Genomic DNA, 27,425 nt, shown 5'->3' with positions numbered 1-27,425 from the left:
TTGGAAGTGAATGGTAAAATCGGACTTCTCCTTCGTTAAGGAGAAGTCATGCCTAACAAGCCTGTTAGAATTCTTTTAGGAGGTAACAAGCAAGTGAGACAAAGGACAGCCAGTAGATGTGATTTAGTTGGATTTCCAGAGGTGCACAAGGTGTCATAAAGGATAGAAGAGCCCATGGTGCGAGGGGCAAGGTATTGGCATGGATAGAGGATTGAATGACTGGCAGAAGACAGAGAGTGGGATAAAGGGGTCTTCTTCAGGAAGGCAACCAGTTGACTAGTAGGGTTCTGCAGGGGTCAATGTTGGGCCCCAACTATTCATGTTATATATTAACAATTTAGATGAAGGAAGAGTGCATTGTTCCTTATTTTATAGATGACATAAAGATAGATGGAGGCAGAGGTAGTGATGAATAAGTATGAAGGCTGCAGAAGGACTTAGGCAGGTTAGAAGAGTGGGTAAAGTTGTGGCACATGGAATACAATGAGGAAAAGTATGAAATTTTACACTTTGGTAGGAAGAACTGAGGCATAGATTGTTTTCTAAATGGGGTAAAGTCTTTGGAAATCTTGAGTCCTGGTTCAGGAGTCACTTAAGGCTAACATGCAGGCTTTGTTGGCAGCTAAGAAGTCAAAGGTAATATTCATTTTAGAGGATTAGAATACAAGTGTAGAGATGTACTGTTGAGGCTTTTTCATCCTGTGGTCAGACCACATTTGGAATATGGGCTCCATATGTAAGGAAAGATGTGCTGGCCTTGGAGTGGGTCCAGAGGAAAATCATGGGGTGAAGAACTTGTCATATAAGGTATAGTTGAGGATTCTGGATCTATACTTGATGAAATGAAGAAGGATATGGGTGAAATCTCCTTGAAACTTATAGGTTACTGAGAGGCCTGTATAGATAACATGGAGAAGATGTTTCCACTAGTGGGAGGGATTAGGACCTGAGATCACAGCCTCAGAATGACAAGATGACCCTTTAAAACTGAAATGAGGAGGAATGTCTTCAGCCATAGCGTGCTGTCCATCTGTGGAGCTCACTGCCGCAGAAGGCTTTGGGTCTATTTAATATGGAGATAGATAAATTCTTGATTAAGAAGGCAGTCAAGAGTAATGGGTAGGAGGCAGGAGAATGAGGTTGAGAAATATATCAGCCATGATTGAACAGTAAAGCAGACTCAGTGGGACAAATGGCCTAATTCTGCTCTTATATTTTATGTTTTTAGAAGACATTATCTCTTAAGAATTCACACAAGAGATTTCTGATTGTAGGATGTATAAGAATTTACTATTGCAACGCATCCAACTATGTAAACTGTATGTACCATGCACTCAGATATTCTCGAAAGGGAGAGGTAACACACACTTAGTGCAATTCACAAAGATTTTTAAAATACATCACAATGGAAAGATCTGCACAATCTATGGTCTGAAAATCAGGATACAACAACGTCATTGCAACAACTTACTGCAGGTTTTTCAAAAGAAAATCATAATTTACTTTATAGTTAAAGCTTGTCTGAACGGTTATATAACATCTTTGGTTCCTGATTTGATCAGAACAAGCCAAATGCGCTGTCACAATAAAAATCACTAAATTACAGGCACTTGACAAAAAAATTTGTTCAATTTGCTTTTCTACCTTGTAAACTGTTTCCCACAGGGCTGGGTCACATTAATTTTATTAGACTTAAATAAACTTCATTCATTTTGCTTTCCCATGAAATTTGGTACATCTGAGACACCAAGACCCCTTCAACTGAGAATTTCCATATGTCCAGCAAGTATTCTTAACAAATTTTTCTATTTATATAAAAACTCATGTAGCACTCATGAGTGACAAAAATAGTTAACCACACCAGCAATGTTTGATGCAAAAGTTACACATTGATAGAAATAAACTACTGAAACTGAACGTACAAAACCATTTAAAATATAATCAGGAAGGGAAAGTAATATGAAATAACTTATTTTAAATCCACAGCATAATTCTTTGAAAAATCTCAAACAATTGCTCTGTGCAATCTTTGCTGGAAAAAGACCCATTTTTGATAAAGCTTCCAGTCTTGAAAGGATTGCAAATGTCCTGTTGATGGTCAGATGAAAAGCTTCAACAATATGTGTATTTTTCAGCAACATTTAAGTTTTGTACTATCAAATAACTATTTATGCATTCTTCTTCATACTGGCATGTGGCATTACAAGTTTGACATCTCTATGATAGACCTTTTTTTATCTCCACAATGTAGAATTGTAATTGATGTAATCAAAAATGATTCATGTTTATGAATTAAACTTCACAATATTGCTGGCACCTTTCACAACTTTTGTACATGCTTTGTTGAAGAAGTTCCCAAAAGAACAAAATAAAATTAGAGTTGTTTTTATCAAAATGATCATTCTATTAACCCTTCACCATAAACCAGGCAAAAATTGGTTGATAATGGAAGTCCTCTATCTCTTAACATTGATAATAGATTGTTTATGAATGTTTTTAAAATAACTAATATTTTCATAAGGTTGTATCCCATACTCAAAGTGTCCTTAAAACATCTGCTTACAGGCACACAGTTTGATCAGAATATTACTTGGAATGCAACATTGCTGCTGGAAGAAATGTCAAGTGCCAAGTTGAACATGGGGATGGACGTATCACCGGAAATGCTGCTAAGTACTTTGACACAGGAGATCTCATCTTTTCAGCTTCCATCTGTTAAACATGATTGGCGTGATGATAGGAAACTCGCAGCGGTTGCCTCTGTCTGAATGGAATAAACCACAGGATCTTCCAGCGGGTGCCAAACACTTCTGAGAAGGTCTGCTGCCAGGGCTTGCTGGACTTCAACCTACAGATAAGAGCATTAGTAGGAGGCAGCACTCCCATTGAGTATTGCAGCAATTTTAGAACAATAGCTTGACAGATATAGTGCTGTTTGCTTATTATGACCCAAAAAGTAAAATTAAATCTTTACCATATTAAGCATTTGACATTTACAATTGTACTCTGGGTGAAACATTGAAATGGGATAAAAATACATATTTGAATTAGACTATCAAACAAGATATAATTGCATATTTTGAAACAATATCTTGAAAGAGATCTCTGAGGAGCTGGTAGAGTCTGCTGAATGTGTGCACAGAGCATATGGACCCATAACACTAATTATAACTAATTATAAATATAAATTAAATATATTACATATTATATATACATTATATATAAAATAGATTATATATTTAATTATATATAAATATGTATAATATATACTACATATGTATAAATTATACATATATAAATTATATATAATTTTCAGATACAAAACGTACGATCAGAAAATCTTTCTGTATGGTGTGAAGTGTTTTATGTATTTCTTGTGCAGCCTATTAGTGATTAATTAGAACATGATAATGCACTTCAATGCTTTAATTATCAAAAGCTGGCTATTATAAGATGCTTAATTTAAGCTTTTTAATATTTTTACTTCCAGCATCTAATTTCCCACTGCACAAATATGGGAATAAAATCAATTAGTTATTGTGCTAACATGGTACTGAAAATTAAATGATCTAATGAATTAAACTAAATCAACAGCTTCAGTATTTTAATACTTCCACTAAAACACAGACATTTTCCCTTGGGATAAAGAAAGAGGAAATCCCTTCAATACTCACATCTCATCAAGATTACTCGACATCCTTTCAATTGTTGTCATATCCTGTTGGCAAAAATGGTTTAAAAACATAAATAAATATTTTTAGCATACACTTTGGATACAATAGTTTAGAATTACGATTTTCACATATTTAGCAAATAAAGGCCTACATGTGTTTTGAACATCTTGTAATCAAAGTAATCAATTTGAAGTGAGACTGACAGTTACCTTACAATTTAAAATACTCAGTCCATTTGATGCTGTTGTAATAGGTATGATGTCTATGGAAAAATGGTACATGGCCTTTCTGTGCTTTCTTTGACATAATTGTATCAGAAGGTCTGAATGCCTCACTATCCATTTCTACAGCTCTCACTGCTTCACATTGCAATGGCATTTATTCCAACATCTCTGATTTATTGGCCCAGATTGTGTGGTAGTTAGGACAGCAACATAATTCCCATTTGTGTAAAAGTACTTTCAGATTTATTTTGGTATCCCAATGTGAAATGTCCTGATGAATGTAAGACAAAAACCTTCAATAAAATGTATATTTTTTCAGCAATACTCAAATTTTGGATAACTAAATGGTTATTAGTATAATGACTAACTAGTTTAGCCTTTACACATATGGTTAAAAGTATCCTGATGGACCTAAGTGCTCTATTTTTGTAGAACTGAGGCATATCTTCCATGGAATGGTGTCTGGCTTTCACAATGGTGTCTCTGACACCAACTGAATATCTCCTTGGGATTACTGGAGCATCTGTGGCAGGCTTTTTGATTCTGTTGAGCTGCAAAGTTACTACTCTCCTCTAAATCGCTGGTTAAACTAACTTCTCTGTCTAACTTATGAATGAAGAGGGAGGTGATCGTGTAGGGGTATGGACAATGTACGATTAATTCAGAGACACAGGTAATGCCCATGACAGTGGAATTTAATGAATAAATAATATAGTTGTTTCCTGGGTTTTAAAAATTAAATGTACCACCTCTCCACCACTATTGCAGTTAACAAATGACAGGGATCCAATTTTGCCAATAATGTGTTCATTTGATTATGCTTACAATATGCTTTCTCACATCATTTATTGATTAAGAATCAGGAGTATTTAAAATTAGCTGGATAGATGCTGGAGCAACATATTCTTGGACTTCAAATATTGGCTGCAAACTTAACTTGCCAGATTGACATGAAACAAGCACATTTCTGGAAACCTTGTCATCCCAATCTCCTTGCTGCATTGAGCATTCCCATCTGCCTTCCAAGTGACACATTTGCAAATAATGAGTCTGTAGAGAATGAGCCACACAAACTGATCAATGTAGCTGCAATCGCCTTAAAAACGAAGAACAAATGGCAAAAAAAAATGAATAATGTAGGAAGATTCAAAATCATAAAATCCATGAGATCAAAATGAGTTAAATTTTAGTTAATGATGGAGCCATACAGCAAAGCTGGGTTATGCGAACAAACTATTACCATTAGCTCCACCTGGAGGAGAGTAACATCCAAGCAGCACATTAAGTGAATCACAAAGTCAGTATGTGGGTATAGCAGGGTGGTAATGAGGGAAAATGGACTTTTGACACTTACTGCCAAAGGAATGGAGTATAAAAGTACAGAGGTGTTGTTGCAACTGTACAAGACACTGGTGAGACCATATCTGGAGAACTGTGTACAGTTTGGTCCCCTTCCTTGAGGAAGGATATAATTACATTGGAGGCAGTTCAGAGAAGGTTTACTGGATTAATTCCAGAGAAGAAAGACTTGTCTTATCAAGAGAAATTGAGCAGTTTAGAAGACTGAGATGAGATTGAATTAAGCTATATAAGATGCTAAAGAGTATTGACAAATGAGAGACAGAAAGGATGTTTCTTAAGGATAGCAGATTAAAAACAGAGATGAGGATGAATTATTTCTCTCAAAGGGTCGTAAAGCTGTCAAATTCACTATCCTAGAGTCCAGTGGATGCCAGGACATTGAGCATGTTTAAGGAGATAATGGACAGATTTTTAATTAGTAATGGTTTAAAGGGCTATGGGGAGCAAGTAGGAAAGTGGAGTTCAGGCCAAGTTGGGATCAACCATGATCGCAATAAATGGTGGAACAGGCTCCACTCCTGCTCCTGGTTCTTATGTTCTAAAGTATATAGCAGATTCCTACAGATTTAGAAATCACTGCTAAAATTAGCAGGAGTTTGTGCTCATAATTATAGAGAAATTACTGACTGTACATTTGTGCAGCAAGTTAACAAGCCTCTCCCTCCAAGGTAACCAAAGACTGATATTGATATGTGCAACAGGTGCACCTTACTGACTTTGCCAATTTTGAAGGTGATGCTAAAAAGGAAAGAGAAAAAAGGGTGATGGAATGATGTGGTTGTGGGTTGTACAAATTAACATATGTGATGAGTAACCACTTTGGCAAAAGTTACATTTTGAAAATAAATTCTTGTATTTTGAATTGCCACATTGTCAAATAAACAACGGGAATCTGGATTAGATTAGATTAGATTAGATTACATTACAGTGTGGAAACAGGCCCTTCGGCCCAACAAGTCCACACCGACCCGCCGAAGCGTAACCCACCCATACCCCTACATTTACCCCTTACCTAACACTACGGGCAATTTAGCATGGCCAATTCACCTGACCTGCACATCTTTGGACTGTGGGAGGAAACCGGAGCACCCGGAGGAAACCCACGCAGACACGGGGAGAACGTGCAAACTCCACACAGTCAGTCGCCTGAGGCGGGAATTGAACCCGGGTCTCTGGCGCTGCGTGGCAGCAGTGCTAACCACTGTACCACCGTGCCGCGGATGTAGTGTTCATGCTGCACAAAGGAACCAAAAAATGATGGGCTTATTTTTAAAATGAGAGAGTCAAGGATACATATCTCACGAGTGTACTTGACACATCATGGAATATGTTATAACACTGAAGACAAATTTTATCCAGGAGAGGGATTCAGATATGGTTAAAAGGTAGTAATTGTAAACACAGAGTTAAGTGCACATTTTCTTTTATTGATCCATTACTATATATTGCTTATATTTCTTGAGTCAAAAACAAAACCACAATTCTGAAAGTAACTTTACTCAGACACAAATTCCTTCAATATCTGGGAAATTTATTGCAGATAAATGCAATCCCAATCCAATCTGTCAGCATACAGGGAAAGGAAGATAGGCTTTTATGGTGGGAAGGGATTAAGAATGGTCACAAGTGGGGATGTGTTGGATGGTGGAGAAAATACACCTCTTATCAGAATGACTTTGTGGCACTGACATCTTCTGTTGCTTTATAGTTGGTGGATGCACTTGGCTTTTGGCTATCTACCTGATCCAATCTTTTTTGTACACTTTACAGAAGGTAAAATTAAACATTAGGTAATAGAGTTGGTGCAGACACAATGAACTGAAAAGCTTCCTTCTGTGCTGTAACAATTCCATAATCTTGTGATTTTCCATTTCTTCCATATTTCTTCAGCATGCCTAAGTACTATCTTAGCTATTAATTACATTGCTAGGCAGAATTTAATGTTGGTGATGAGAGATTGTCTCTGGGCTGGAGTATGAGCCTCTTCTAGTGAGGGCATTAAGTGTCATTCAGGCATTTCTCTCTGATCTTGGCTGATCATGGGCCATCAGCATTCCAGTGTTCATTAGCGCCACTGGGAATGGTGGTAACTGCCAGTAAATTCATCCTTTAGAAGCTTTGGATCGTCCAGGGCCACAAAAGAGTGATGGTGGGATAGGAGCCACAGGCTATGACTGCAAAGTGGCAGAAGAATGGCTAGTGGGTGGATCTCAATGCAGCACCCTTTCCCTATGCTCAGTGCCTCTGTCAGGCACTGAATGACTTTGAAGAGGCTCTCACTCTTCCCTGAGAGACTGCCTGGCAAAGCTCCCTGCCACAACTAGCTGGATACTTGGGTAATGAGATAAGACCCCTAGGTGGGCATTAACAGCACCCTCAAAGGCTCATTCAGCTTCTGTATTTAAAGACTGTTTATGAGCCTTTTCATCTTCAGCTTAATAGGAGAGGAGCAGGAAGTTTGTACAATCATCATCACCCATCTGACTAAATACTACACGCTGCCTCAAACACATCAGCATGACAAGTTGGAAAGGTTACATTTCATTGGTGTTTCTTTAATGCTCTATCTTTCATTTATTAAAGATACTCTGTTATATCATTCAACAGGTATTATGATGGACTTACTCTGTCCAAGTTGCTAATTCTGTCATTTTCTCTGATTCTATCAGAGTGCTCATCCACCACTTGTTCCCCTGTTCTCAATGGCCAATCTGAAACGTTCATGTGCTTATCATCTCCACAGAGGCTGAGTGACCTGCTATATTTCCCAGATATTTGTGCACTTCTTGTTTCATAGTCCCATCATTTAATGAGTTATTTTTATTATACATGACATTTCATGTTATTAAGCATTATATTTGTTTTGAAAAAAATGAGTTAGCTTTGACGATGCTTCTGGAACTAATTGAAGGAAGTATTGTACAGGAAGTTATCAATTGTTATCTACTCTAATAAAATATCTCACTCTGTTATTGTTGTTTTTTGCTCTTGTGCTTTAAAACTGTCATTAATCTACACCTTGCTCAAAACTGGTCTTGTTGTGCAAATCAATCTCTCCTTGCCATTCTGCAGGTGTTAACCTCAGTTTTTCTAATTATGTCCAAAGGCTTTAAGGAATTAGCCAAGACAGGTCTGATATTGATTAAAATCATCATAACTAAACCATGAGAAATGGTTTAAAATCCTACAATTAACTCCTTTTCCCCAGATGGAAGTTTTCAAGGATTTGGAAGGTGCTGTATAGAATCCTTAATGAATTTCTGAATTGCATCTTATAGATGATAAACATTGCAGCTCCTGATCATCAGTAATTGATAGAGTGAATGTTTGTAGATGTGGTTCCAATCAAACAAGTTGTTTTGTCCTGGATGAGGTCAAGCTTCTTGACTGTAATTGGAGCTGCACATTTTGCTTTGATTTGTTGTTGTCACATGTACCTGAGCACATTGAAAAGTTTTGTTGTGTGACCAGTACTGGCAGATCATAACAGACAAGGACATACAGATCATAGGGTGTTTAGACAGAGCAAGGTTATGGCTGCACAGGAGGTGCACAAAAGCAATATCAACATTAGATTTGAAATTAGAGCGGCCCATTCAACTGCATAAAAACAGCAGGGAAGAAGCTGTTTTTGAACCTACTGATACATGTGTTCAAGCTTCGGCATCTTCTGCCTGACGGAGAAGGTTGGAAAAGAGTATTAACAGGATGGAAGGGGTATTTGACAATACCAGTCGCCTTTCCATGGCATTGAGAAATGTAGTCAGAGTCCATGGATGGGAGGCTGATTTTCATGATGATCTGGGCTGTGTAGTTTCTTACAGTCCTGGGTAGAGCAGTTGCTGCACCAAGCCATTATGCTCCTAGATAGAATACTTTCTGTGGCGCACCTGTGAAAATTGGTGAGGATCCTTATGGACATGCCAAATTTCCTAAGCCTTCTGAGGAAGAAGAGGCACTGTTGTGCCTTCTTGCATCAATGTGGATGGTCCTGGACAGATTGTTGGTTATTGTCACTCCTTGGAACTTAACACATTTGACCCTTTCCACCTCATCGCCATTGATGCAGATGTGGGCGTGTCTTCCTCCATTCTTCCTGAAGTCAATAATCAGTTCTCTTGTTTTGTTGACATTGAGAAAGATTGTCATCATTGCATCATAACACAAAGCACTCTATTTCCGACCTGAATTCTGACTTATGATTGTTGGATATCAGGCCCATAATGGGGTTTCATCAGCGATCTTGTAAGTGGCTTTCATATAACATTTAGCCACACATTTATGAGCATACAGGTAATACAGTAGGGGGCTGAGTACACATCCTTGCACAGTGCCAATGTTAAGCATTATTGTGGAGGAGGCGCTGTTGTCTGTCTTCACTGATTATGGTCGGATTGCAGGTTAGGAAACTTAGGATCCAGAAGACAGAACAGAAGCCTAGGTCTTGGATTTTTGAGAATACTTATCAGGCAAGGGAATTCTATCATACTTGTAACTTATGCATTATGGACATGCTTTGGGCAAGCAGGAGGTGAGTTACTCGCTTAAGTATTCCTAGCCTCCGAGCTGCTCTTCTATGTAGCGATGGTAATTCCAGTGAAAGTTAAAGGGGTGGTGTTTAAATTGCCTCTTATTGGAGATGGTCATTGCCTGGCATTTGTGTGGCACAAATGTTAGTTTCTATTTGTCACCCTAAACATAGGTACAGATCTTGTAGCATTTGAACATAGTCTCCTGAGGAGTCATGAATGATGCTGAACAATCCTAGTTCTTATGATGGAAGGAAAGTCATTGATGAAGCAACAAAAGATATGTAGGATACTAACTTGAGGAATTCCTGCAGTGGTGTTCTGGAGCTGAGATGACTGACCTCCAACAATCACAACCATCTTCCTATGTGCCAGGCATGACTCCAACCAGCACAGTGTTTGCCTCTTGATTAGATTAGATTACTTTTTTTGGATTAGATTACTTACAGTGTGGAAACAGGCCCTTCGGCCCAACAAGTCCACACCGACCCGCCGAAGCGCAACCCACCCAGACCCATTCCCCTACATTTATCCCTTCACCTAACACTACGGGCAATTTAGCATGGCCAATTCACCTAACCTGCACATTTTTGGTCTGTGGGAGGAAACCGGAGCACCCGGAGGAAACCCACGCAGACACGGGGAAAACATGCAAACTCCACACAGTCAGTCGCCTGAGGCGGGAATTGAACCCAGGTCTCTGGTGCTGTGAGGCAGCAGTGTTAACCACTGTGCCACCGTGCTGCCCACATGATTGCTGTTGATTCCAGTTTTGATAGGGCTTCTTGATGCTACACTTGGTTAAATGCAACCTTGAGGTCAAGGGTTATCAATCTCAACATGTTTGAACCATGTTTGAACTTGACCACTGACGTGAGGTGCTCAGTGGCTCTGGTGGAACCCAAACTAGGTGCCACTAAGTGAGTTATTGCTAAGCAGATCCTGCTTGTTAGCACTGTTGAATGAAACTTTCCATCACTTTACTCATGATCCAGAACGGACTGATGGGACGGTAATTGATTGGGTTTTGTGTACATACATGGGCATTTTCCACATTGATGGGTAGATGTCAGTGTTGTAGCCATGCTGGAACAGCTTGGCTAGGGGTGCAGCAGGTTTTGGAGGACAAGTTTTCAGTACTATTGCAGGAATGTTGTCAGGGCCTGTAGCCGTTTCAGTATCTGTTTCTTGATGTCAATGGAGAGTATCATATTTGTGGAAGACTGCCATCCGTGATGCTGAAAATTCCTGGAAGCCATTCACTCAACATTTAGAGCCATGGAAGTTCACAGCATGGAAACAGGCCCTTCAACCCAACCTGTCCATTTTCACAATTAAGTAGTCCCATTTGCCTGCATTTGGTCCATATCTCTCCATACCTATCCCTTATATGTACCTGTCTAAATGTTTCTTAAATGACAAAATTGTATTTGCTTCCATCATTATCTCTGTCAGTCCATTCCAGATACTCACCACCCTCTGTGTGAAAAAAATGCCCTTCTGTACCTTTTTTGTATTTTTCCACTCTCATTCTGGAGTCTCAATTGCAGCCACAAAAATGTCTGTCTGTGCCCCTGACTAGCGAGTCCCCAACAATTAATGCTCGCTTAGAATTTGCCCAACCCTGTCTACCACACACCTCACCCCCCCAACAGTATCCAAAACAATATACCTGTTAGAGAGGGGAATACCCACAGTAGACTCCTGCACTACCTGCCAGTCTCTCCTGGCAGTCACCCATTTACCTAACTGAACCTGCGGTGTTACTATACCATTGTAACTAGAGTTTATCACTCCCTCTGCCCCTGTATGCTCTTCAGTGTGCCCAGCTACTGCTCCAACCAAACCACGTAGTTTGTGAGGAGCTGCACTCAATCACATTCCCTGCAAACATAGTTGTTGGGACCATTAAACTGCTCTCTGATCTCCCAGATCTTGCAGGAGGATCATACCACTGCTTTAACTGCCGACTCTGACCCTTCACAGGAAGGCAAATGATAGAATCTTACCTTCTTTTTACTTTGTTGCTGATTGCCTTCCTCACTAAAGCCTGATATTCACCAGAGCCCACAATTAAATCTCCAACAGCACTGCAGCCACAAAGTAGCCCCTTCTCAAAACATGGCTGTTCCATTATACCTTGTCTCTGTTTTATTTATGGGCAGTTGCAGTAAGTAAGCTGACTCCTTTTCAGTCGCTTCTCAGCAGCGCTGTGTTTTGGATGCTCTTGCACAGTTCGCTGACACCAGCTGTTCTGCTCTCTCCTCCTCAATTGCGGTGACTGAGCTGACTCATCTAAGAACCCTCCTGAGTCACTTCTCAGCTGCATCTTCCTACACTCTCCATTGAATCATTCACGTACATTTTTTTTGAGTTACAATGTTAAAACAATTTAAAAACACTCTTCCAAAAAAGATAGTTTCATCTACTCTAATGGTGATATAAAATGTTATCCCACTCTGCTTCACCGGTCAGTGACATTAGATCAGTAAAGGATCTTCAAATCAACACATTATTTATTATAGACAGTACAGAATCACCACACTGTGGAAGCAGACCATTCAACCCATTGAGTCCATACGATCCCTTTGAAGAGCACCCCAACCAGACCACTCCCTTCCCTATCCCTCTAACTCTGCATTTTCCATGGCTAATCCACCTAAGCTGCACATCTTTAGACGGAAGGAGGAAACCAGCACACCCAGCGGAAACCCACACAAACATGGGGATAATGTGCAAACACCACATCGACAGTTGGCCAAGCATGGAATCAAACTCAGGTACCTTGAGCTGTGAGGCAGCAGTGTCACCCAGAAGCACAGAGTAATGGATACATTTAAAAACAAATAGGAGGTTGTCTTCTGATGAAATATTGTCGTCTGAAACTGTGGGCATAAAATTACAAGGGGTTGTTGAGAGGGTCAGTGGAAAGAGAGGGTAGAAATAGCTCTGCCCTCTCTGGAAGATGGACAGCTGGTGGTTCGATGACAGGTCTGGGACAGGCCGATCCTGCGGCTGTCATGCACTGAGGTGAGCTATGTTGGTACAAATGGGACTTGTGTCCCTTGATTAGATCAAGCCCCATCCTCTGGATCTCCTAGCCAATCTGAAAGGCCACCCCACAGCAATGTATTTGACTCTTAATTGGCCTCTAAAATGGCCTAAAGAACTAATCAGTTCAAGGGCACTTAGGGCTAGGCAATGAATGCTGGAAAGGCCAGCGATATCCATATCCCTTGATGGAATAAAGAAAAATAACTCTATGTGAAGACCATAGGAACCATACTTACAGCTATAACATTTGACAGCTGACCATAAAAGAGACCAAACATCCCTCCAAACATCACTATGCCCATCAAGGTAGATATCCGCAGCATGGCCAACTCATGTCGGAACACAAAGAGCTCCTTTCAAGAAGGAAGAAAGTCATCACAGTTTAACTGTCAGCACTAAAAACATGAAATCATTCTTACAAAATTATTCAACAGGGGCTATGGTTTCATTTGATTATAGCATCGAATTGGGTTTGAAAAGCACAAAATTTGTCCAACATATGTTTGAAACCTTGTTTTATTTGAATATAAACAGATCATCAAAATCCCTTTGGTGACTAAAATTATAGAGTCATAGAGATGTATAGCATGGAAACAGACTCTTTGGTCCAATCAATCCATGTTAACCAGTTTGTAAACAAACCACATGATTTCTCAACTCATATTAATGTACAGATTCCTTTTGCACTCAATGAAAATATATAATCTATTAGTTCAAAGTTCTGCTTTGTGTTCTGCAATCTACGAACCTTTGAAAGTTTTGCAATTATTTTCTGATCGTGTTTTCTGTTTTAAAAATACTTGTTTATGTGATCATGACATTTACTATGAAGGGTTAATGCACTAAACATAACAATACATTTCTGAACGTGAATTTGTTGGCAATGGTCATTGCCTGGCACTTGTGTGTTATTTGCTACTTTTCAGTCAATCCTGATTATTGACCCATTTGGACATTAACTGCTTCAATATCTGAAGAGTTGCTAATGGTGATAACATCATGCAACTGTCAATAAACTTTCCCACCTAATGGAAAGAAGGATGAAGAAGCTGAAGATGACCTGAAGAACTCCTGTGAAGATGAATTACTCACTAGAATTATAACCACACAGTTTTAAACCAAAATAATTCTTCCTTCTTCCCCAATCTCCTTTATTTTTCTTACTCTTCCTCCCTACCTGACAGATATAAGTTTATAACACTTCAACAAATTGTGTACATTGTTGTCCCTGTCAATTTACTTCCACAAATCAAAAGTAAACTTTTGAACTTCAGATTTCTATTTTTCATTGTTTCCCTTTCAACATTTTTTATCTTATCCTGTATCTAACCCAACAATTGTGTTGCATCTTTAACATAGCAAAGCTTTCCAAAATGCTTCACAGGTGCTTCTTATATAACATAGGGCACTGAGCAATTAAAATTATGTTTGGATCAGTATGCAAAGGCTTTGGCAAAAAGGGTCAGGTTTAAGGATGGCCTTAAAGGACATTAGAGAGAGGTGAGAGGTACAGAGATGTGGGTGAGATTGTTAAGGCACAGTGGTCAAAGGGAATTGATGAAACCAAGAGCCAGGATGGAGCAATTCGGAGATCTCCAATATCTGTTTAGCTGGACAGAGGTAACAAAGTGAACAGAAAGTGAAGCAAGGAGAAAGTGAGGACTGCAGATGCTGGAGATCAGAGCTGAAAATGTGTTGCTGGAAAAGCGCAGCAGGTCAGGCCGCATCCAAGGAGCAGGAGAATTGACGTTTCGGGCATGAGCCCTTCTTCAGGCTCATGCCCGAACCGTCGATTCTCCTGCTCCTTAGATGCTGCCTGACCTGCTGCGCTTTTCCAGCAACACATTTTCAGAAAGTGAAGCAATGCAAGTATTTAGTCACAAGAGCGAGAATTTAAAATCTGCTTGCAATTGGGAACCAACTGATGTCAATGAGAACAGTGAAATAATTAAACAAGACTTGGTGAGATAGTAACAGAATGGAATGAGCCCAGGTTGACACAAGGTGGTAAAATGGGAGTGGGCTGGACAGAATTAGATTATTTAGGTTTGGAAGTAACATTATAAACAACAGTTTCAGCAGTGGGTTGGCTCAATTGCACAGCCAGATGGTTGTTAGTGACTTTATTTTTAATAATTTCTGTGGACTTGAACTTGAAGGTTGTGGAAAACTTTTTTAAAAAAAGGTATTTCTTGAAAGACATGTGTCCTGTAACAATGTTTTGTTTACTGCAGACCACCTGCCTGGGTTTACAACAGTCAGGTTGCTGTTTCTGCTTCTGGGAAGGAAAAGAGCTTCTCAGCCCAGCTCTCTTGTTTCTGAACAAAAATTCCGTAGAGGATTCAGTGTGGGAGCTGGAGTCAAGCCTGATCTCTGACTGTCCACTTCAACAGCATGTTGAGGAGTCCTGGATACTGTGTTTTCTGATGAAGCAGCAGATCTTGCACACATCTTTGTATGCCAGAACATCAGACTGTCAGCTATCTGAACACTCCATACTTTATCCTTTACTTTTTTCTCCAAGGGCTAAGACTTATTGGCCAAAAGTGTTGTTTTTTCCAAAGTGAATCTCTATCGAGAGAAATAGAAAATAAGTTGCTGGAAAAGCTTAGCAGGTCTGCCAGCATCTGTGGAGAGAAATCAGAGCTAATGTTTCAGGTCCAGAGACCCTTCCTCACTTCTGTTTTGTTTCTGATTTACAGCATCTGCAGTTCCTTCGCTCTCTATAGACAAAATTAATTTTGTTTTTCCCTTTACCTGATGTGTGTTGGCACTTGTTTGTGCATGTGTTTGGTTAATAGAGGGATAAACATTTATATTTGCATATTATAAACTGTGTTAATTAATTTTGCATCACAGTTGAAAACACTATTTGTTATAAATCAATAATTCAATTGATTTAAAGAAACCTGTTGATAGATCATTTTATTCTAAGTGTATTGTACAGAAAACACATATTATCATATTGGAAGTGGGTAAAACAATTAAATTGATGTTGAAACCATGGAATCATGGGACCAGAGAGAGGGAGAGTGTATTCTTCCCATCTTAGTTGGTAACAGGTAGAAGGAGGCACTTTTGGTGATATACTGGATACCATGTTGAAACCTTGGCTCAGGGGCAAATAAACTCTGAGTCTGTGAATAGTTAAGTTCAACCTCAATAGTTGAAAGTGAAGGAACTAGAATTGATAGTTAAAGAGTGGATAGGAACAATGTATTTGGTGTTTTCAATAACTATCCAGGGGAAATTTGTACTTGCCTGGCCATCTGATATTTAACTTGACAAATCAGAGGACGGGGACAGATCAAGATTAGTACTGATGAGGTGGAGATGAGAATCCACATCATCTAACTTCAGTTTGATGATGGTGCCAACGGTAAATAATCAATTGAACAGTAGGTGGGCCAAAGATAGCACCTAGAGAGATCCCACAAGTGATGTGATGGATAGGTAAGAACAGAAACAGATGAAAGCCATTCTTAGCATTTGTTATTTGTCCATATGATCTAAATGTTATTGATGAGGCCAGAATTTATTGCCCATCCCTGATTGTCCTTATGAAGTTGCTGGTGAGCTGCCTTCTGGAATAACTAGAATACATGGACAGTGCTGTTGGGGAGGGAGGTCCAAGACTTTTACCCATTGACAATGAAAGAATGGCCAGTATAAATCCCTATCAGGATGAAGAATGTCATAGAGGAAAGGTGGTCTTGCTGTTTCCATGTATTTGCATCTGATGTTTAGCAAGATAGTAGAGGTCCTGGGTTTGGAAAATTAATTAGAATCATAGAATCCCTACAGTTTGGAAACAGGTCCTTTGGCCCAACAGGTCCACACCCACCCTCTGAAGAGTAAACCACCCAGACCCATTCCTCTCCCCTATTATCCAACATTTGCCCTGACTAATTCACCTAACCTACACATTCATGGCCAATTCATTTAGCCTGCACATCTTTGGATTGTGGGAGGAAACCAGAGCACCTGGAGGAAACCCACGCAGACACAGGGGGAATGTGTAAACTTCACACAGGCAGGTGCTCAAGGCTGGAATTGAACCTGGGTCTCTGACATGGTGAGGCAGCAGTGCTAACCATCAAGCCACCCTCAGCTACTATCTCAGAAGCCTTGGTGAATTTTTGCAGGGCACCTTGTTAGTGGTACACAGCATTGATAATGTGTGAAGAGTGAACAATTAAACTATTGGATGAGGTGCCAATCAAGGTGTCTTGTTGTGTGGATGTTGACTTGTGCCTTGTAGATGGTAAAGGGTCTTTAGTGAGTCAGGAAGTGAGTCATTCACTGCGGAATTCCGAGCCTCTAACCAGCTCTTGTCATCACTGTATGCAGGTGACTAGTCCAGTTCAGTTTCTGGTCAATGTCAATTCCTGGATGTTGACAGTGGGGAAACTAATGATCATAGTGCCACAAAATTCCCGCCTCAAGCAACTGTCTGTGTGGAGTTTGCACATTCTCCCCTTGTCTGTGTGGGCTTCCTCCGGGTGCTCCGGTTTCCTTCCACAGTCCAAAAATGTGCAGGTTAGGTGAATTGGCCATGCTAAATTGTCCATAGTGTTAGGTGAAGGGGTAAATGTAGGGGAATGGGTCTGGGTGGGTTGCTCTTCGGAGCGTCGGTGTGGACTTGTTGGGCCGAAGCGCCTGTTTCCACACTGTAAGTAATCTAATCTAATCTAAAAAATAACAAAGGACAATTGTTAGAATCTCCTTAGTCGATGACAGTCACCAGCTGGCACTTATCAGTTGAAACTTATCAGCACAAGCCTCTTTGTCCAGATATGGGCATGGATGTTGTATTGTCTGAAAAATTGAGAACTATAGAATGGTTACAACAGAGAACTGAACACTTATTTCTTTTTGTTTATGTTGGCGCTCCCAACTTTTTCCCATAATCTTGCAAACGTTTCCGATGTAGATTATTATTCAAATTTTTGAAAGCCTTGAATGACTCTGTTGCCATCATATTTTCAGGCAGTGCAGACTCCAACCCTAACCACACGATCGCTGGTGAACCAAGGGATCAATTCATTTCAGATTATGTGGGAATCTGGGAGCAAAACTAGTGCAGATAAGTTGACATTTCCCCAGTTTGCTATTCCAACAAATCTGAAACATTTTGACAAGGTCACCAAGTTGCAAGCTTCACAGTTGATTATCAGCCAACAATTCCCAATGCATGCATTCACAGAATCACAATAATGTGGAAGCAGACCATTTGGTCCATCAAGTCTACACCAACACTCCAAAGAGCATTCCACACAGACTCATCCTATTCCTGTAATTCCCATGTCTAATCACCGAGTTTACCATCCCTGGACACTACATCATGGCCAATCCACCGAGCCTGCACAAGAAACCGGAACACCAGGAGGAAACCCACACGGACACAGGAAGAATGCGCAAACTCCACACAGACAGCCGTCCAAGAGTGGAATGGAGCCTGGGTCCCTGCTGATGTGAGGAAGGGCCACTGAGCCACTGTGCCGCCCATTCTAGAAATGGGTACAGAATGTATAACATTGTGTGTGCCTGCACTGTCTGTCAACTAACTGAGTATTTGTGAATTGTTGTAAGGCCATTTACTAAAGCCAGAGAAGTGACTGCAAGATGTGTCATTTAACAGGAAGGAAAAACAGAGAGAGAATCATCCCAGGCAGGCTTCCTGAGAATTGGTTCCCAGTCCACCCTCTTGGCCTCTGTTGGTATAGAAAATAATAGCTGTCTATAAAAACCACAAATAAGTTAAAGCATTTACAAAAGTGTCCAGCATGGAATTGATTTGTGGCCATGTGTCCTGTTCAAGCATGTAACTCACGGTATTGCCATAAGCGCTTTCGGGAGGAACACAACAGAATTGAAATTTAACATCAGCACAAGAGGAAATATTGAAGCAATTTTCTTACCTCTTTTACTTTTGTTAGAGGTTCAAGGTAGTAATATTGGCAGAAATTGAAGAGAAGTGTCAAAAAACTTAGCAATTCTGTGTAGAAACATAGCTGGAGGAAGAGCCAGTGATTGTCCTCTCCAACACAATTGTTTATCCTGTGAAGAAATGGTTTTGTATATATGTTTGAGGTAGAGAGGTGGTAGCTAAACAATGTAGTTTTTTTACATTTATGAGTAAGTCCAGTAAACTTAAAAAGGTTAATTTGAACCAAACATCATTAGGCAATATGATAGAGTTTCCAGACAATGTTTTCCTCAAATTAAGCTACAATTTCTTACAATTAATGCTTTTTAACTAGTCACCACATGTATTTGTTGATCCATAACCTTCACGTATAAAGGCAATAAGAAAATACAAAGCAAATAATGGCAGACTGCAACGTGCTTAAATGTAAGGTTATTCATGGGATCGGTATAAAAGCTTATCTCTTATTTCAAAGATGGTTTGAAGCAGCAGCATCAACAATTCTGCAACAAAACAGGTTTTGCTGGAAAAGCTCAGCAGGTCTGGCAGCATTTGTGAAGAGAAGTCAGAGTTAATATTTTGGGTCCAGTGATCCTTTCCCAGAATTGGGAACGCTTTCTTAATAAATCTGCATTCATTCTGGACATGTGTTGGCCAGATTTCAGGTGATGTCTTCATCCTTCAAGCATCATTCAAAGTTCCATTCTAATCCTGGAATATTCAATCTTTGTTGCCACCATAATGCAACATATTTGGAGTGCTTTAAGCTTAGGAGATACTGGACACAATTTTCCAGGCCCGCCTGGAGCTTTTAAGGGAGTACTGCATTGCTGAGGAGTCAAAGATTCTCTTTACCAACTGGGGTTTCAAGTTTTGCTGCTAAGTACTTGCAACCTTTCAGACAGTTCGGGATTTCCATCAATCATCATGGGAATTTGCTTTGCATTCTTTAGCTTGTTATTAATACTCATTAAACCCTGGCCATTAAAGTTACACTCACAGGTACAATCTCATTAGCCAAAATAGACAGCATGTGGGTTCACACACCCAAGTATATACAAGGTATACCTTGTGCGGGTAAGGTAGATTAAAGTTCTTTACTGCTTCACTGTTTCTTTACCGAGTTTTAGATTAGATTAGATTAGATACTTACAGTGTGGGAACAGGCCCTTCTGCCCAACAAGTCCACACCGACCCGCCGAAGCGCGACCCACCCTGACCCAGTCCCTTAAATTTACCCCTTCATCTTACACTACAGCTAATTTAGCATGGCCAATTCACCTAACCTGCACATGTTTGGACTGTGGGAGGAAACCAGAGCACTTGTTTCTTTGCCCAAATACTTACAGTGTAAAGGGTAAAGCTTCTTCGTGTTTTTCAGCTCACACGAAGTCTTGGTCATTTACTGTCTGGGTTATAAACCGTGGGAGCATTATCCAGGGAGCATCTCACTGCAAAAGCCTTGTAGCTAGCTAAGGGAGAAACAACCCAGGCCACTGGCACTCGGAAGACCGAGGGGGACTAAGCACCTGCTTAGCATCAGGTAGGAAAGGACCCTGGATTTTCATCTATTTTGAGCCTTGGCTGATCTTTTCGTACCTCTTGGTCAATACTGGGATGTAAGAACTCCCCCAGAGCCAAACCTTATAACATTTTCCATCTTTATTATTCATCATATTTCCTCAGTCACTCCCTCAAATTATTATATTAAATTTACTGGAGAGTCAAACCTCATAATTCCCCACATCAACTCCTTATAATAATTCATCCAACTACATGTCAGACATGCTCCAATGGTAACAAGAATGAAATATGCAGTGGGCAATCATATCTGCTTTCAAAGAAAGTGTCAAAACAGTGAGAAATACATATACAGCAAAGAAAATGTGGAATGGAAAAAGAAAGAAATTCATCCTGTGAAGGTACGACACACACAGGTAGCACATATCCAAAGTCTAGCTCGAATGTAAGATACAGAGATCAAAAACAAAAACAGAAATTGCTGGAAAAGCTCAGCAGGTCTGGCAGCACGTGTGGAGAGAAATCAGAGTTAACGTTTTGGGTCCAGTAACCCTTCCTGAGAACTGCCTCAGAACTACAGGCATGTTAAGAATTAGCAACAAAACAATGAACAGGACTGTGGAATATCAAATACAAATCTTTTTTGAGGGTCCGTGATATCTGTGAAGTTTTTAAAACGTTATTTATGAGGTGTAGTTCGGTCAAATTAAAGAAAAGTAATTGTTAATTTTTCAAAAATTGAAATCACTGGATGAAATTGATTTAAATGAATACTTTGCTTGGTGTTTTTAGTTGACTCACAGCTTTCTACGGATCAGTAATTTTAAGGAGAAAGTGAGGTCTGCAGATGCTGGAGATCAGAGCTGGAAATGTGTTGCTGGAAAAGCGCAGCAGGTCAGGCAGCATCCAGGGAACAGGAGAATCGACGTTTCGGGCATAAGGGCTTATGCCCGAAACGTCGATTCTCCTGTTCCCTGGATGCTGCCTGACCATCAGTAATTTTAAGTTAATTATTCCAACTGAAGAAAGAAGTGACTTTTTTTCCTGTTTGAACAGATTTAATATGACAATGCTGTATTCACTCAGGTCATTAGTATCATTTTGTGCAGACAGAAGGAAAACTGCGACTATTGTAAGTATAACAAAAGTGGAAAATGCTGGAAACTGTCTTTACAAAGAGAAACAGATAATTAGGTACTGACAGGGATGCTATATTTGAAGCATTGAATCCTAGTTTTTATATTTTCAGACACTGACAGTCTACCTGCTTGAGCTATCAATTCCTGTCTTTGTGACACTAAAAATATTCGGAGTGGTTAAGTTTTCAATTAATGTCAACATGTATGTTGCTTTTGATCACTAGGGGGTAGAAGCGTTTTACTAATCTGCTCTTTCACCATGAGAACCTCTCACTAAATCTTTGTCTGCTGCTAAAGGTTTCACTGTCGTTTCTTCAAAGTCTTAGAATGACAACAGTACAGAAGAATTTCATTCTGCCCTTTAGTTTGATGCCAGGTCTCTGTGTAGAGCAATCTGGACTGTTCCACTGCTCCACTCTTAGCCCTGGGAATCTATTGCTTTTCATGTGCTCATCTGTTTCAAAATAATTCATCATTTCCACACTGATGACCTCCTGTGGGCAATGTGTTCCAAGTCATTATTTGTTGCTGCAGGGAAACATCCCTACAGCCCCTCAAATCTCTTGTCCAAAGTTTTCAAACTGTTTTTTTTATAAAGACAGAAATTTGTGGAGAAACTCAGTTGGTCTCGCAACATCTGTGGACAGAAAGCAGAATTAACACTCAGTCCAGTGATTCTGCTTCAGAACTGAAGTTTTTCCAACAAATTCTGGGTTTGCTTCAGATTTTCAGCATCTGCAATTTTTTGTTTTACTATAGCAATGTTTTTATCTACTTTATCAATGCCTGTCATAATCTTGTACATCTTGATCAGATTTTTCTTCAATTTAGTTCACTCAAAGGATACCAACTCCCACTTCTCCTGCTGAACCTTGTAGCTCAAGTCCCTCATCGATAGTATCAATCGAGTAAATCTCCTTTGCCTCCTTGCAATCATCCTCACAACCCTTCTGAAAGTGACACTAAAGTCGGTGGAGTGGTGGACAGTTTGGAAGAATGTTACAGGTTGCAGGAGGACTTGGATAAACTGCAGAATTGGGCTGAGAGGTGGCAAATGGAGTTTCATGCAGCTAAATGTGATGTGATGCACTTTGGGAAGAATAACAGGAAGGCAGAGTACTGGGTCAATGAAAAGATTCTTGGTAGTGTGGATGTGCAGAGGGATCTTGAAGTCCATGTACATAGATCCCTGAAAGTTGCCATCCAGGTGGATAGTGCTGTTAAGAAGGCATATGGTGTGTTAGGTTTCATTCGTAGAGGGATTGAGTTCCGGAGCTGCAATATCATGCTGCAACTATACAAAATGCTGGTGCGGCCACACTTGGAATATTGTGTACAGTTCTGGTCCCCATATTTTGGGAAGGATGTGGAAGCATTGGAAAAGGTGCAGAGGAGATTTACCAGGATGTTGCCTGGTCTGGAGGGAAGGTCTTATGAGGAAAGGCTGAGAGACTTGGGTATGTTCTCATTTGAAAGAAGCAAGCTAAGGGGGGATTTGATAGAGACATACAAGATAATTAGAGGATTAGATAGGGTAGACAATGAAAGTCTTTTTCCTAGGATGATGATGGCAGAGTGTACGAGGAGGCATAACTACAAATTGAGGGGTGATAGATTTAAGACAGATGTCAGAGGCAGATTCCTTATGCAAAAAGTGGTAAGGGCGTGGAATGTCCTACCTGCTAATGTAGTCAACTCAGCCACATTAGGGAGACTTTGGGATAGTGCAGTTGTCATCCTGCAACCTGTAACATTCTTCCTAACTGTCCACTACTCCACCGACTTTAGTGTAACTTTCAGAAGGTTATGAGGATAAATGCAACGAGGCAAAGGAGATTTACTCAAGCTGAGAATAGTTCACAGGTTGGCGTAATATTGAGGACTGAAGGGCCTGTTCTGCACTGTATTATTCTATATTTAATGTTCTAAGTGTGGTAACCAAAATTGGATGATGTAATGCTCTGAATTTGACTATGCCTGAGAATTTTAAACATTCACCATAATGTCTGATAATCAACAGAAATAGAAGCTTGAATAAGGCATTCAGTCTATTAGAGCTGAAAATATGTTGCTGGAAAAGCGCAGCAGGTCAGGCAGCATCCAAGGAACAGGAGAATCGACGTTTCGGGCATAAGCCCAGACCAGCTGTGCTATTCAACAAACCACAGTTGTGGCCTTAGCCCCACTTTCCTGCCTGACATTATAACCTCTAACTCCCTTGCTGTCAAAACTCAACCTTGACCTTATTCAGTGACCCAGCCTCTACTGTCGATGAAGGAACAGAATTCCAATGACTAACAAATCATCTGAGAGAAAAAAAAACTCATCTTCATCTCAGGTGAGGAACTCTTAATTTTTAAACAGTGCCTGATAGTTCTAGATCCCCCATATGAAGAAGCATCCTCCCAACATCCAGCTATCAAGACCTCTCAGCAGTTCATGCTTCAATAACATTTCTCCAAAATTCCATTGAGTATAGGGCTAAACTGCTCAACTTTTCCTTAAGATTTTTATCCCACGGAGAAGCCAAGATTAATTTCTCTAAAATGAATCCAATGAAAGTATAATCCTCCTTGTGTAGGGAGACCAACATTTTACACACTACTCCATGTAGGATCACACCAATATTCTGTGCAGTTGTCACAAGATTTTCCAACTTTTATATTCTAACCCCTTTGAAATAAAGGCTGATGTTCCAATGCCTTCCAAATTACTTGTTCTGTCAGCAACAAACATTCTGTATTTGAATTCATGTAAGGTGGAAACTTGCTGTCCTATGTCCTAGAAATGACCAAATCTTAGTAAGTGTGATAACATCCAGATTCCTGGGTATTGTTGGATTCTGCAGATATGTAAATAATGCTCTGCTTTCTTACTCTGCCTACCAAAATGGATAATTTCATATCTACACTATATTCCATCTGCCAAATTTTAACCCAATCACTTAACCAGAATGCCTGATTTGATTACTCAATTCTGGGTGACAGCTGGAGTCTGGCATTCTCACAACTATAAAGAAAGTATTACAAAAGCTAAAATTTCACTGAGGAGACCGAGTCCATCGACTGAGTCCTGGATATTCTCACCAGGAGTACTGAATCTGATGCAACCAAATAATAAGCAGTGACCACTTTTAAGAAGCAAAGACAAGAAATCACGCATCAGCAACTGTCCAAAACTTAATCATCTGTTGTATCCTGCTTTATTTGGAATAGAACCTTCTTGGTACAGAGCGATCTTAACAGTCACCTACATGTCCACCTGAACCCTACCAGATTCTCCCAGACGATGAACAACTATATCTTCAGCTAGAAAGACAAACAAACAAACAAGCAACCATCTTACCTGTTAACCAATTTTCTCAGTTTATTTTAGCCAACTCTGTCTTTATATCCTTTTGATTGTTTTTATTTCAGTTTCACAAGACTAACTGCACTTCCTTACACCCTGCCTCCTATAAGGAAATCCATTCTATTCTCCCCATTTCTCTCTCTACGTCGCATCTATTCTGATGATGTCACATTTCATATTCATGCCTCTGACATGAACTCCTTTTTCCTTAACCAAGGATTCCCCCATGCTATGATTGAGGACCCTCATCAATGCCCAAGACAATTCCTGCACCTCTCATCCCTTTCCCCTCCTTCCCAGAACAACAATAAAGTTCCAACAATAAAGTACCTGTTAACCTATTTTCCCAGTTTACTTTAGCCAACTTGGTTTTTATGTCCTTGTAATTGTCTTTATTTAAGTTTAATATGATGGATGGAATTTTGCACTGCTTTGAATGGCATAGACAATGGTAAGTAATGTGGGAAAATACAGCAAAAATGAAAAGTTCAGAACCTCAACATCAAGAAAACAATTCCAATTTTCCCCTTAAGGGTTAAACGATGAATTCAGGATCTCACTAATAAGACTAACATTTTCTCATTCTCCTATGTCTTCTTTCATTGAAATTGTAGTAGGTGTAAAACTTGCCCATTCACCTTCTCCATTCAGACTATCCAAAGCCCCAAACACTCATTCCAGGTGAAACAACATCTGTTTTGAAACAAAAATAGAAATTACTGGAAAGCTCAGCAGGTCTGGCAGCATCTATGGAGAAGAATCAGAGTTAACGTTTCGGGTTGAGTTACCCTTCCCCAGAACTGATGTTCATTTCATGAAACTTCCTCTTTATTTTGATGCTTAGCATTAACTCCCTTTGCACTGATGTGTAGGCTTCCACACTCATGCTTTCATTGTTCTGAGGAAGGGTAACTTGACCTGAAACGTTAACTCTGTCTTCTCTCTACAGATTCTGCCAGACCTGCTGAGCTTTTCAGGCAATTTCTATTTTTGTTTCTGATTTACAGCATCTGCAGTTCTTTCAGTTTTTATTCAACATTTCTTTTGTACGTCTTACATTGGTGAGACGAAATACAGACTGGATGACTGTTCTGCAGAACACCTCTGCCCTGTCCATAAGAATGATTCTGACCTTCTAACTCCTTGCCAGTTCAATACATCATCTTGCTCTCATGTCAACATTTGAAGAATTGATACTGAGTCAGCATGGGTGGAGGTTAGGAACAGCAAGGGAACAGTCACCACATTGAGGTTTTTCTACAGACCACCTAATAGCAGTAGAGAGATTGAAGAACTCATAGGCAGGCAGATTCTGGAAAAATGCAGAAGTAGAAGGGTTGTTGTTATGTGTGATTTCAATTTTCCCAATATTGACTGGAACCTCCTAAGTACAGATGGTTTGGATGGAGCCGTTTTTATCAGGTGTGTTCAGGAGAGTTTCCTTAGACTGACGAGGGGAGAGGCCATTTTGGATTTGGTGCTCGGCAACAAGCCAGGACAGGTGTCAGGTCTCACAGTGGGAGAGCATTTTGGTGACAGTGATCACAACTGCCTCACATTTAGCACAGTCTTGGAGAGTGGACGGAGCAGTTACCAAAGGTAGATATTTAATTGGGGAAAAGGAAATTATAAAGACAGGAGTTGGGAAGTTGGGAGTTGGGAAGTACAGATTGGGAGCAACTGTTCCACAGAAAGGGCACAGCAGATATGTGGAGACTATTTAAGGAGCAGTTGTTGCGAGTGATGCACAAATTTGTTCCTTTGAGACAGGTAAGAAGGTGTAAGATTAAGGAACCTTGGATGACAAGAACAGAGGGACGTCTCATCAAAAGGAAGGAGGCAGCTTACGCAAGGTGGTGGAAGCAAGGATCTAGCATAGCTTTAGAATATTATAGGCTTGCTAGAAAGGAGCTCAGAAATGGACTGAGGAGAGCCAGGAGGGGGCATGAAAAAGAATGGCAAGAAGGATTAGGGGGAACCCAAAGGCATTTTACTCAAACGTGAGGAATAAGGTAGGGAGAAGGTAGGGCTGATCAGGAATAGCGGAGGGAACTTGTGCGTGGAGTCTGAGCAGATAGGGAAAGCCCTAAATGATTTTTTTGCTTCGGTTTTCACCAAGGAAAGGGAACTTGTTGTCAATGAAAACTTTGAGGAGCTGGAATATAGTCTTGACCAGATCAAGATTGAGAAATTGATCTGCTGGAAATTTTGGAAAACATTAAGTCCCCAGGGCCAGACTAGATTTATCCTAGGCTGCTCCGGGCAACGAGAAAGGAGGTTGCTAAGACGCTGGCGAGAATATTTGCCTCCTCACTCTCCATGGGGGTCGTACCGGAGGATTGGAAGGAGGCGAATGTTGTTCCTCTTTTCAAGAAGGGTAATAGGGAAATCCCTGGCAATTACACACCAGTCAGTCTTACGTCTGTGGTCAGCAAAGTTTTGGAAAGAATTCTGAGGGATAGGATTTATGACTATTTGGCAAAGCATAGTGTAATTAAAGGCAGTCAGCATGGCTTTGTGAGGGGCAGGTCATGCCTCACAAACCTTATTGAGTTCTTTGAGGAGGTGACAAGACAGGTCGATGAAGGTCGAGCAGTGGATGTGGTGTATATGGACTTCAGCAAGGCATTTGATAAGGTTCC

The 27,425-nt window shown here is 40.2% G+C and overlaps 1 protein-coding gene across 5 annotated transcripts in view; it reads right to left on the bottom strand.

The window, feature by feature from the left end:
• Positions 1-1,058: 1,058 nt before the first annotated feature.
• zdhhc21 (zinc finger DHHC-type palmitoyltransferase 21) overlaps positions 1,059-27,425 on the bottom strand; it is a 152,326-nt gene continuing 125,959 nt past the window's right edge. For 4 of the 5 annotated variants that reach the window (XM_043714371.1, XM_043714363.1, XM_043714352.1 and 1 more), the window contains 4 exons: positions 18,765-18,903; positions 13,080-13,196; positions 3,675-3,718; positions 1,059-2,848 (listed from right to left, as the gene is read on the bottom strand). In XM_043714371.1, the coding sequence (XP_043570306.1) occupies positions 2,716-2,848; positions 3,675-3,718; positions 13,080-13,196; positions 18,765-18,903 (433 nt within the window). In that variant the 3' untranslated portion in view covers positions 1,059-2,715. The remainder of the gene's footprint in view (positions 2,849-3,674; positions 3,719-13,079; positions 13,197-18,764; positions 18,904-27,425) is intronic. The other variant, XM_043714380.1, reaches the window with a different exon arrangement.

The sequence above is a fragment of the Chiloscyllium plagiosum genome, chromosome 2, assembly GCF_004010195.1.
Source record: "Chiloscyllium plagiosum isolate BGI_BamShark_2017 chromosome 2, ASM401019v2, whole genome shotgun sequence".
Taxonomy (NCBI): Eukaryota; Metazoa; Chordata; class Chondrichthyes; order Orectolobiformes; family Hemiscylliidae; genus Chiloscyllium; species Chiloscyllium plagiosum.
The sequence above is the reverse complement of the archived record's forward strand: the minus strand, read 5'-3'. Positions and strand labels throughout refer to the sequence as shown.